Source organism: Hemiscyllium ocellatum, chromosome 14 (assembly GCF_020745735.1).
Source record: "Hemiscyllium ocellatum isolate sHemOce1 chromosome 14, sHemOce1.pat.X.cur, whole genome shotgun sequence".
In the NCBI taxonomy this organism is placed as follows: domain Eukaryota; kingdom Metazoa; phylum Chordata; class Chondrichthyes; order Orectolobiformes; family Hemiscylliidae; genus Hemiscyllium; species Hemiscyllium ocellatum.
In genome coordinates, this window is record NC_083414.1 from 30,302,223 (window position 1) to 30,315,543 (window position 13,321).

The window sequence follows — 13,321 nt, forward strand, 5'->3', positions numbered from 1 at the left end:
TCAGATTAGTCAACTGGTTATGTTAAATAATGGTGGTCACAAACCTTCAAAATTTAACAAAAGGACACAAAGAATCTGCAAAGGGACAGAGGCATGCTAAGTGAGAGGCACAAAAGTGGCAGATGGAATAAAATGAGGGGAAATTTTAGGTTATTCACTTTGGTAGGAACAACAGGAAAGTTTTTTTTAAACCAAAAGAAACCATTAAATCAGGTTGTAAATTTGCTCCGAGTTGGGCGATTTGACATTTCAGCGCCATGCTAGGTAACGTCATTAATGAGACTACAATGAAGCTCTGGTGTTCTGTCCCGCTTGCTGTGTGTGTCTTGGCCTGTTGTGGTGGGCGGTGGAAGGTTTGTGGGATACTATGATGCCTAGGGGCTAAAATCGTCTGGTCATCATCTCAGAGATGCGTTTAATGTATGGTAGGGTAGCCCACAAATCTACCAACACACAAACAGCTAATGATGAATTTGAAGGATTCCGTAACAACAACCAGCTGAACGAACGTCATATACAAAATATCCTGCAAGACCTGCAATAAATATTACATTGGACAAACAGGCAGAAAGCTAGCTACCAAAAGACATGACCAACTATCACTAGTATCCACACACACAGGCAAAGAGGGACACCAGTTTGTCTGGGACAAATAGCCATCCTAGGACAGGCTAAGCAAAGACACGCGTGGGAATTCCCAGAGGCCTGGCATTCAAACCGGAATTCCATTAACAAACGTATCGATTATCAAACAACCCATTTATCAGCCTCTCAGAAAAAGAACTGGAAGTGGATATCACCCATCACAATAGACCAAGACACACAAATAGCAAGCGGGACAGAAAACCAGTGCTTCATCGGAGGTTCACTGTTGTTTCCTCACATGGTGACGAAATGACTGAGAACAAATCTACCAGCTCAGCAAGCATACTTACAATCTGATCAACAGTCTGAGCTACAGATCTTCTCCAAAATCGTAAACCGTTCAATACTAGCATTGAAAAAGTGATTTTTAAAGTTAATGTGTAAACATAGCTAGCAATTAGAAATGCCTTTGGCCAGACCACACCTGAACAAAATAAAATTCTCAAGGAAAGATATACTTGTCTTACAGGGTGCAACAGTTTGACAGATTGATTCCTGTGATGGGAGGATTGCCTATGAGGAGACCGAGTAGAATGAACTTCTATGTCCAGTTTCCAAGAATGAGTCATGATTTTATTTAAATATACAATTTTCTAACAAGATTTGATAGGGTAGATTCTGCAAGACAGTTTCCTCTACCTGGAGAATATATAACTTGGAGGCAGTCTCCCGGGATATGGGAACTTTGATTTTAGTTTGAGAAAGGCAGAGGTTTCTTCAAATGTTTGTGAATCTTTTAAACTGTCACCTTCCAGAGGAGTGAGAATTCTCATTTGCTGTAAATATAAGATCTGCCGTCTTTTTGTTTCAAATCTTACAGATCAGGTAAGAAAGTGCTGTTAAGATTACTGCTCAGTCTGATCATAAATGGTAGAACAGGTTTAAAGGGATATATGTCATATGCCTTTGTTTATTTTATGTAACATAAATTTGTAGGAACTATCAGGAATTTACCTATAACACTTTTGGCAAAAGAGGCACGCTTTAGAGTTGCAAGACCCAAATCTCCTATCTTCACCGATCCAGTGGGCCCAGTAATAAAAATATTATCACATTTTAAATCCCGGTGAATAATTGGTGGAGTTCTCGTGTGTAGAAAATATAATCCTTTCAATATCTGCCGACACCAGCTTCGCATTACTTTTGCTTTCATCACTTTAAATCTTTTTAAATATCTGCAAGTACAAAAATATTATACACAGATTTAGTTACATGCATAATCAAAATTAAAATAGCAATTGTAAACATCTCAGGCATATTTGAAACCATTTAAAGCTATGCATGATAAGGTAGTTGTAATAAATCTTATAGAACAAGACTTTTTAAAACTATATTTGTACTTAAGATGCAGACATCATTTCTAAGGCTAATATTTATTGTTGGAAGTTGTTCTTGTTCAGAATGGGGTGGGTTTCTGGGCCACTTCAAAAGGTGGCCAGAAAAAAGCACACTGCTGTGGATTTGGATCAAATAAGAACAGCAGATTTCCTTCGGTGAAAACAATATTAATGCACCAAATGGATTTTTTTTAATGACAATGCAATGGCTTAATGGGGCTGAAATTTCAATCTGAAGTTAGGACCCCGATGTTGAATGCTTTATCAAGTCCTTACACCAAGTTGTATTGGAGCTTCTTGCCCAATAAGATTTTTAAAGATGGCAGTCCAGCTCCAGTGGCTGAAGATCCCATTATGAAACCAGCTGGGGTGAGGTACTGCCAATTTAAAGAAGAACAAAAAATATGGAAATGCCTTCTGAAGAATGTTTCTAAATTTTTAAAATTCAAAACATTCACAGCTGTCAGGTCATCATGATGGATGATCATCATCGTGGACGGTCATCTCCCTTACTGGACGGTCAATGGCTGCAGTTGTATTTCATCAACTATAGTGGGTGTTGCAGTTCACTTACCTGGATGTAGTGTTCGCCACTCCTCTGCTGGAGTTTATCTCAATCTGGCAACTCATGTTCTAGCCTCAACAGGGCTACTATGCAAACTGGCTCTACCTCCATTTGGTTCTATATACCTTGGCAGGTGACCAGCTTGCCAGAGGTAGTGGGAAATTGCCAGTCTAGCCACCTCTCTAAGCAAACAAAATTTCTGCAGACACAGGTTCACCAGTACTTATGCAAATTATTTTATTACAGATAATTATTGTTATAGAGTCATAGGGATGGAAGTCACGGAAACAGATCTTTCAGTTCAATTCGTCCATGGCTATTGGATATCTTAAATTAATCTAATCCCATTTGCTAGCATTTGGCCCATATCTCTCTAAAGTCTTTTTATTCATATACCCTTTCAGATGCCTTTTAAAGATTTATAATTGTACCAGCCTCCACCAACACACACACCCCCTGTGTGAAAACGTTGCCCCTCAGTTCCCTTTTAAATCTTTCCCCTGTCACTTTTAAGCTATGCCTTCTAGTTTTAGACTTCCCTCTCCTGGGGGAAAAAACCTTGACTATCCACCCTATTCATATCCTCATGATTTTATAAACTTCTATAAGGTCACCCCTCAGCCTATTCAGCTTCTCCCTATACCTCAAACCTCGGCAACATCTATGTAAATCTTTTCTGAGCTCTATCAAGTTTCACAACATCATTCCTATAGCTGGGAGACCAGGACTGAACTGCTGTGATGGTCTCTGGAATATTACTCCTGCCCTCCTGATTCTGTGTTTACTGGCATAACTTATGCCATCATATTAGTTAAATTTATTCATTTCTCTTGAAAGTTTGTTAATCAAAAATAACTGAAACATTCCCAACTCTGAATTTCACCACTAACCCTACACCTTACAAAGCCAAAATTCAAAGTGATACAGGATTGCATAAGTGTTGCACATTACATCAAGGCTTACATATATAAGCAAGTGAAAAACGGTAATTAGGCTAGGGCAATGAAAGCTGTCCAGACAACAGCACCCACATCCCTCAGACAAATTACAACAGTACGTAAGACAGTGAAGATTTAGTAAGCCAGAATCATTTGTACGCTTCAAATACATCATCTTTGCCCTTCAGCAGCCAAAGAGACTCAAGTTCAATTCCTTGCTTGTACAAAGTGAGTTGATCAGATATGAGGTAGCAAGTGGCTCAAAACAATAAGATTTTGAAGTTTTTGGCTAGGGAAGGGACACTCGAGATGGATCATCAGTACCCTTGGAAATGTACGTCTGTAAATTGAAGAATGGTCAAGCAAAACTGGAAAACATATTATACCAATTTAACGCTTACTTACTTGATATATTAATATTTGTCTTTAAGTACTACTTTAGCATAGGGATGAAATGCCAAAATGTCTTTATTTATTCATATGAGGCTAGAAATTTTAGCTCAGGTAAATGTTCTTGGTTAAGAGCAATATTTAGCTGCTAAGACTTCATTGTGGATTTGACAATTAGTATTTTTGTTTCATATCAGTAGAATTAAAAAGTGCCCACTGCTTGAAGTCAAATCACCAACTATCTTTCAGCCCACAATGATAATTTATATACTGTACCAACAAATGGTACCTCTACAATCATGCATAAATTCTGATTACTGTCATCTGCACTCTTGATAATTATTACAGTTGATTAATTACTTCATCTAACACATTGTAACACTGCATCCAGAATAGAGTTTGGGGTCTCATTGGCTAGAATGGTCTTCATGCATTCTTCACTTGCCTCTGTCCAGGGACGACAAACATTTCTCTAACATGCAGCCTCTATTTTTCCCCATACAGAGCTTTATTTACATTTCAAACTTACTACACTCCAGAGGTCATTATGTTCTATTTCAGTTTAAATAACATTTGCTTTTCATTAGAATAGCAAAACATCACACTTCAATGATCTATCATTAATGAAACAGACACCATAGATTGAATTTAGCAGAATACTGCCATATTTAACTCTGTAATTGAAGCAGGAAAAAAAATTAAAAAGCCAGTTAGAGAAATAGTTAATAATACTGTGCAACCTCAAAATCCAAAACTGAAATAGTGTTTGAAATGCTTAGCAAATCTAACAATGATCAAGACAGAAGATACAGTGAGACCTGCTGCATATTTTCATCATTTACTACAGAAAAACTCTAGATCAATGCACAATGGACCTGACTGTTGCATTTCAAAAAATTGAAATGCTCAAATGTTCCTAAGTAAATCCAAAAACAAAGATAATATTGACCAAATTTTCATTTCTTCCCGCCTTGGTGCAGGATTCACAGGTATCGTCACCTTTTCCCTTTCCTCCTTTTCTTGGTCAGCAAGAGCAAGATAGGGAAACAAACAAAAAGTCTGCAGAGGTAGAAATGATGGTACAATCAGACAATTACGCTTTCACCATTACAGGGCAACCCCTGCATCCATGGATCCAGTTACCTCGGCCCGGACATATTAGAGGGAACATTCCAGAACCGGAGAGGTACAGCACAGGTTTGTTACCACTACAGCGTCAGGTGGATGTTGCGTTTCTTCTCTAAGAGGCTGGTGAAGACATGTACTAGGAGATATATACATGTGTGTACATATACACAGCGTATCTCAGTTGGAATATCATCCACAGACAGGAGTTCAGCTTCTCCATCAACAGCGACATTAAGCTTTACCCCTCCACCACCTCACGTGGATCCTCTACAGCTCAAGACAAGACTACTTGCCCACATATGTATCTTAATGTGTAATTTACTTCAGTTAAATATTGGCAAGATTAAAATCAAACAAAATTTCAACCCTTGCCACTCATTCCATATTCTCAAGCTAATCCAGATAGTTGAATGAGTGCTTGGAAACAACGTATTCAGCCTTTGTTCTTTCATCCTGTCCATAGCAAATAGCACCATTTGTACGTTCAAACCATCACTAACCTCAACTATTACCTCAGACAGACAATCTGACCTATCTAGAAAGCTTCACAAATGCCTGTTAACTTCAGACTGAGACATATAATAAGATAATCAGAGGGTTAGATAGGTTGGACAGAGAGAGCCTTTTTCCTCAGATGGCAATGGCTAGTACAAAGGAACATAGCTTTAAATTGAGGGGTGATAGATACTGCCTGCAACAGCAGTAGACTTGCCAATTTTAAGGGCATTTAAATCGTCATTGGATAGGCATATGGACAAGAATGGAATGGTGTAGGTTAGATGGGCTTCAAGATTGGTTCCACAGGTCAGCGCAAAATTGAGGGCCGAAAGGCCTGTACTGCGTTTTAATGTTTTATGGACTGCTCCAATTTTACTAAATAGGGTCACAGACTCCTCTTCATAGCCTTTTGTTCATCCAAAACTCTGTTGCCTGAATTATAATCCTAAACTAAGTCGCCTTTATCCATCATTGCACTTGATCACCTGAATTGGATCCAGGTTCCTCTCAATCTTTTAACTACTTAAATCTCTTGGCCATGTCCTTCATTGCTGCAGCTTCCCCAAGTCCTTAGATGACCACCATAACATTCACCATTTCTCAATCTCCATTCCTCTGATTTGGTCGCAAATCCCCTTGCTCTAAAATTTCACCTGAAACACCTTCACTTCCTCTCCTCCCTTAAGATTCTAAACAACTACCCCTGTTCAAGCTTTAGACCATCTCATCTTTTGGCTCAAATTACGACTGTTTGAAATGCATTGCAAAACTTTTCTATGCTAAGAGCACTACATAGATGCAATTTACTCTTTCCTAGTTTTAGCTATCATGGAGCAGCGATAGGTAAGTTTGTGAGATTGGTGAATTGAAAACAGAAGGTGGAGTTTCTCAAAAAACGTAGTTTTATCATGAGGAAAATGGGTCAAGACCATCTCTCTCCTCAGACATAGATAAGCCAAGAGGACAGGTATTTTATGTCTTCACTGGTAGTGTGGTGTGGCAAGACTAGTTTGCCCTTCATCAGATGTCAAGAGGATAAAATTGCTTCTGAGTGAGCAGAGATCAGCTGATTTTCTGCTAATCAAGTGAAAAGGATTTACTTTCTGGATTTTTTACACCAGATAAATGGTCTGCAAGAGTCAGCTACAGGGGATAGAGTTGTCATTGTTAAGACTTCCCTTTAGATGGAAGGGTTTGTGCAATATGCAACTCATTCATTATTTTATGGTTAAAACAGCAACTTAAATTCTCTTATCTTCACCAGGACAATCAGCTTATTTACAACACTGGATCAGAATGGTGCAAGGGCTTTTCCCCGAAACATCGATTTTTCTGCTCCTCTGAATCTGCCTGACCAGCTGTGCTTTTCCAGCACCACTCTATTCTCTAGCATCTGCAGTCCTCACTTTTGCCTTATTTACAATACTGGGCAACTCAGTTTATTAGTTAGTATTTGCTTTTCTGATCTCAATTTTATCCCCAGCAATAGTATACAGTTTTTGATCTGATCATACTTTATATTTGTATAATGGAACATAATCTTGGACACCTCTGAATGTGATTTTTTTTTGACATCCATTGGATTTAAGAGACTTTTTTTTAACAAGTGGCCATCATGTTGCATCAAGCTTTAGTAACTAAATAGCAACATTGTCAGTATAAAGCTACATTTTCTGCAGTTGCAGTACCTTTAGAATCTTAAATCTACTCAATATCTTAATATGTATGGGGTTTTAGTTCTATTAATCAGCTTGGAAAAATAGATAACCAGTAAGTTTGAACAACTTCATTTCCAGTGAGGATAACACTGCAATTAATATATTTATTTTTACCATCAACACTTACGTTTTCAATGTTCCTGAGGTCATTAATTCAGTAACTAAAACAATGCATTTCTTCCCTTTCAGAGTACTTTCCCAAGAGTCATAAAATCGAACGATGTTGGGATGTTGCAATCCTTTAAGCATTTCTGCCTCCTCTCGAAATCGCTGACGCTCTGCCTTTGCAAGTTTTCTGTCCTGTGTTGAAAGTTACAAAAGAAATTTGAAAATCTAATTATAAGTTGAGAAATATACAACTAGTGCTTTAAATGCAACTAAACTGTTTTGCAGTACGTACACTAATTATGCTAAGCCTATGAAGATCAAGTGCACACAATTTTGTTATTTTAATGGAACAATTTTATCTCTGGTTCTCACTGCGTTCACACTGCAGCTTCCAGTCTGAAAAACAGTTGCTGCAGTACATGTTCGCTCACATTATTAGATTACTTACGTGTGGAAACAGGCCCTTCGGCCCAACAAGTCCACACCAACCCACCCAGACGCATTCCCCTACATTTACCCCTTCACCTAACACTCCGGGCAATTTAGCATGGCCAATTCACCTAACCTGCACATTTTTGGACTGTGGGAGGAAACCGGAGCACCCAGAGGAAACCCACGCAGACATGGGGAGAATGTTCAGACTCCACACAGTCAGTCACCTGAAGCGGAGTTGAACCCGGGTCTCTGACACTGAGAGGTAGCAGTGCTAACCACTGTGCTACCGTGCCGCCCACTAGTTGAAATTAAAATTTCATTTTCTAGACAGGAGTTACATACAAGGGTTGACATGTTATGGTCAGCAAGACATGAAAACCATTCTACATCAACATTAAAGCTTTACAGTAAATGCATATTTAATATTCTAAACAAACCACAATCTAGAAAGTGTTACTTTTAACCAACCATATTTAAAGCGATTGTGCAGCCAGAGAAAACAATGATCTTAACATATAATTTTATAGAGTACTAATTCCATAATTAATACCTATAGTTAACTTGCCCCAGTTATCAAAAGTTGAATTTATTAAAGGTTAACTTCCAAATGTCGCTTTCAGTACCATCAGGTGACATACATTAAAAAGGTACATTTCAAGCACTGCAAAACTTTGAGTAGTATTTCTAATAAATTCCAGAACTGATGAAAACACAAACTTTTCAAAGTTTGCTAGTTCTTAAGATTTTAATTAACATTGGGAAGAAATTGCTTCATATTTTTCTGCAGTTTTGTAAGGTATCCAACAGAATGTTCAGCTACCACAAATTGAGTTGGCTGTCAGGGTGATGAATCTCATGCTTTTTCATCCTTTTTTCAATGTCTTCCATTTTGAGGAATCTAACTTTGCCTTCTGTGCTGAGAGGACTTCCAAGCCACCAAAGTTATTTTTTCAGTGCTCTGGATTTCAGAGTCAAACATTAAATTTAAAATATTATGACAGCTTTTTATTGAAATAGTTGACCAACTTTTACATAATTGATTTTAGAACATGGATTCGTTAGACTTCATGAATTTGTAATGAACAACTTGTATAATCAATGTCAGACGTTAAATAAGAGTGTCAGCACAAGCTGAAGGCATCCTACAGTAACACAAGCTGAAGGCATTGTACAGTAACTATTTATTTTAGTACAATATCTCAAATCAAACAAACAGTCTCCATAACATATAATTATAATTCCTGGAAACTGGAGAAATTGTTCTTTCTTTTTCAGCTTTTCAACAGCACGTAATTTGGTTTTCCTACCACTCAGTAGGACACTTTCAGGGTTACTTCCTTGCTATCTTGTACTCTTAGGATTTTCCTTTTTTCACATTCACAAGATGTGGACATCACTGAACATTTTTTGCCTATCCCAGTTAAGAGTTAACCACATTAATGAACGCTGTACAATAGTTAAAAGATTGGACATGAGACTCATACACTTACATATTTTAAAAGGCAGCATTTAATGCTAAAATGGTTGCAAACTTTTGTTAAAACAAATGGTTACAGACTCAGAAAATTTTGATAATCTTTTGAATGGATGTCTGAAGACATGATGGTCAAAAGAGTGACAATGTCCACTCTAAGTGTCAGGTATTAAAATAAACAATGTTGAGAGAAACGTCAATATGTCAATATCCCATTGTTGACTACGGTACTTATGAGACTGTTGAAACTTACTCAGTAATGCAGGAGAAAGCGAGGGCTGCAGATGCTGGAGATCAGAGAGTCGAGAGTGGGGCGCTAGAAAAACAGAATGGGTCAGGCAGCATCCGAGGAGCAGGAGAATCGACCTTTCAGGCATAAGGAATGAGGTAGGATCAGGAATGAATCATTCCTCACGAAGGGCTTTTGCCTGAAATATTGATTCTCCTGCTTCTTGGATGCTGCCTGACCTGCTGTGTTTTTCCAGCACCACACTCAACTCCTCGGTAATGCACCACACCGAACTGCCAACCCAGCTGATGTGCATAATCTTCTAACTCAGAAGCAAAAAAGATGCCAATATTCAAGTTTTACAACCAGGACTCTAAATTTTAAATAATCATGCTATCTTAATGTGTCAGCAGGCAGTTCCTACACCGACAGACCAAAAAACAAGCTCTATAGTCTTGCATCTTGTAAGGCCAGCAAAAACTGACATAAAATTGCTAATCTTCTGCAGTTTAGTTCACAATTAAACACATAAAATGGTGTATCTTTTAGCGGTGTTTGTCAAAAAGGCAGATGATACACCTGGACAGCTTCCACAATAGTTTGTTCTGTGGTACCAGGACTGAATAATAGGTATTAGTACTATTTAACAATCATAAAGTAGACATGACCAAAGTCAGTCACTAAAGTGTTACTAACGATAATTGAAAAGGCATGACAGAAACAAAATCTGTGAACAATGTCGCAGATAGGCGTACGTCCTGTCACCTTGTGCAATTATAAATTACTATGTGAATATTTGTAATGTAAGTTGCCAATATATAATCATTATAATTACATAAAAATAAAACAAAGAACTGCAAATGGAGCTCTGAAACAAAAATAGAAATTACTGATGAAACACAGGTAGTCTGGCAGCATGTGGGAAGAAAGCAGAGTTAACGGTGACTCCATCTTCAGAACTGATGTTTTGTGATACTTCAGAAATCCGTTTTTGCTTTAACATGTCCATTTTATAAGAGGAAATATTCCCAAAAGCTCAACTGCATGATTAAGTCTTTATTGTTAATACTGTCAACTTGCCAGTATACTCTGTAGATTAGGTCGCATACTTAAGCAATGTTGTTGTTCACACAAGGAAACAATTTAGAAACTACAACTGCAAAGTGTTTAAAGAATAAAAGGTGGAGGCAGTTATGTTACTTTCATATTGGTTATAACCACAGGCTATTTCCAGTTTAAGTATTTGTTGTTTCTCAGAAAATCTTCAATGCCCTAAATTATCATTTGTTGAAACATGCCATCACATGACGTGAATACTTCAAGGTAATTGTTGATATTTCATTGAGTTTCCAAGATAGTAATTTAAATGTAATGCTTAAAGCTTTTACATATTCAAGTCCCAATCCAGGATATCAGCACAACAATTAGGGCTGACATTCCAGTGCAGTACTGAGAGACACTGCATTGTCAGAGTGTCTGCCTTTAAGTCACCTCAAGAGGAAACATCTTAATAAACAAGTAACAAGGATGAGGATCTTATGACCAACAGTCCAGCTTGTAGCAAGCAGTGAGAGGGAATTGTAGCTATTTTTGTCTCAAAAATAATTGCTGAACCTTTATGGTGAATCAATTCATTATGCAATTTAGTAATATATCTTCCAAAAAAATTTGTTTTGTCAGTCCTGGTGCAAAATCGGTAAGTTCATGTTACATAAAAATAGAACCAAAATATGGCAAGGCGTGGCTGTTTCTCATAGACATGATGGCAGTGAGTTGAGCTTGAAGACCACAGAAAGTATCAGAGATGAAATGCTGAATTATGCAAGGGTTGCCTGCACATTGAAAGTAGCAATGTTAAACAGCTAAGTTTATCTATTTCTCAAATGTTTGAGATAACTTACCTTTCACAGTAATCAATTTTAATATGAGAATTTTCAGAACCAAAAGTAACGATCTTAAGCCCATTCATGCATTTGCGAAATATACATTGAAAACAATTTTCAGGGTAATGATTATCTCACAGATGACTTTGATGTGAACTATTTTAATACCAAGCTTTCATAGTAAATAAACAACTACTATGTAATAGCAATACAAGTGGTATGGGCCATTAATAGCATGCACCATCAAGCTAAAAAGAAATCTTACCACAAAAATTAATAACGTTTTTATGAACATCAGTGCTGGTGTGACACTAGGTGGAAATACCTCACATTTCAGATCAAACAGTATACCCCTTTAGCTGTTCACAGCAAGGTATTGACTACTCAAACAGCCCATCTTTGCAAAAGTCAAGTGTTCAACATTAAATGCAATTCCATGATTGGATAAAATTTATTATATAATGCCGAATATTCAAAGAATTATGCTGACAATCAATTTAGGATGGTTAGGTTCGCAGCATTGCATCTGTCTACTACATTCCCTCTAAGCTGCACGGCTGACACTCCAACAGTCCATACACACCAATGCTTGCAAATGCATTCATTTCAAGTTTCACCAGCCACTGCTATGTACAGACTTGAGGCTCACACTGCAGCTAGAGAAATTATAGGGAATGTAGCATGCATATACTTGAAGCTACATATATTAATATTCCTTACAGGCAGAGATAACACTCAAACACGGCACCTATTTCAATTGAACCAAATAGCTAACAGCTGTACTCTAGTTAATTTTTCAGTGCAAAGGTCTACATTGAACCTAAAATTTGAACAAAGCTTAGCTTGTTAACTGCCAGTCACCATCTAACTAGGGCATTCTCCATGGGAGCATCTCTACCAAAGTCAACCTAACAATCAATACCCTCTTCATACCATAAATTATATTTTCTCTTTATATTGGTATTTGTAAATTTTCCCATTCATGAAAAGGTTTTTTTATAAGATGTGCCTTTTTACAGCAATTCACAAATTCTTAAAGTCTTACATGGTGTTATTTTTGTGTAAATAGTTTTCAGAATTAACCTAATGTACACAATTTCACTCAATATATGTGAATATATGGGGTTAAGTGTGAAGTTATCAATTTTGGTCAGAAGATTTACAAGGCAGGTTATTATCTGATGGACAGAAACTTCAAAATGCTTCGGTGGAGGGGGATCTGGATGTCTTCCTGTACAAATCTCACAAAGCTGGCTTGTAGGTACAGCAGCTAATAAAGAGGCAAATGGAATTTTGGCTCATTGCTAAAATAATATAAAAGTAGGTAAGTATTGATGCAAATGTACACAGTATTACTGAAACCACATCTAGAGTACTACATACAGTTTTGATCCTCTCATTTGAACATGATGTAGACAATACCTGAGAAAGGAGCAACGCTCTGAAAGCTTGTGATTTCAAATAAACTTGTTGGACTATAATCTGTCATTGCATGACCTCACTCGAGGATAAAAAAGTAAAAAGTGAGGTCTGCACATGCTGGAGATCAGAGCTGAAAATGTGTTGCTGGTTAAAGCACAGCAGGTCAGGAAGCATCCAAGGAACAGGAAATTCGACGTTTCGGGTCAGAGCCCTTCATCAGGAGCTCTGGCCCGAAACGTCGAATTTCCTGTTCCTTGGATGCTGCCTGACCTGCTGTGCTTTAACCAGCAACACATTTTCAGCTCACTCGAGGATATGATTGCATTGGAAGCAGTTTAGTGGAGTTTCTTTAGATTAATTCCCGAGGTGAAAGACTGATCCATCTTCGAAAGACAAAACAATTTAGATCTATAATCTCTAATGTATAGAAAGATGAGAGAGATTTAATCGAGGTATACAAGGTGTTTAAGGGGATTAACAAAGTTGGCACAGAGCAGATGATTCTTCCCTATGGAGCAATTTTGAACTTACAGGTTAGTTTTAGACTAAGG

At 37.6% G+C, this 13,321-nt stretch overlaps 1 protein-coding gene across 4 annotated transcripts in view; it reads right to left on the reverse strand.

Annotated features, from left to right (window-relative positions):
- wnk2 (WNK lysine deficient protein kinase 2) overlaps positions 1-13,321 on the reverse strand; it is a 171,674-nt gene that overhangs the window by 122,828 nt on the left and 35,525 nt on the right. For all 4 annotated transcript variants that reach the window (XM_060835563.1, XM_060835562.1, XM_060835561.1 and 1 more), the window contains exons 2-3: positions 7,347-7,519; positions 1,600-1,820 (exon numbers count right to left, since the gene is read on the reverse strand). In XM_060835563.1, coding sequence (XP_060691546.1) covers positions 1,600-1,820; positions 7,347-7,519 — 394 coding nt within the window. The remainder of the gene's footprint in view (positions 1-1,599; positions 1,821-7,346; positions 7,520-13,321) is intronic.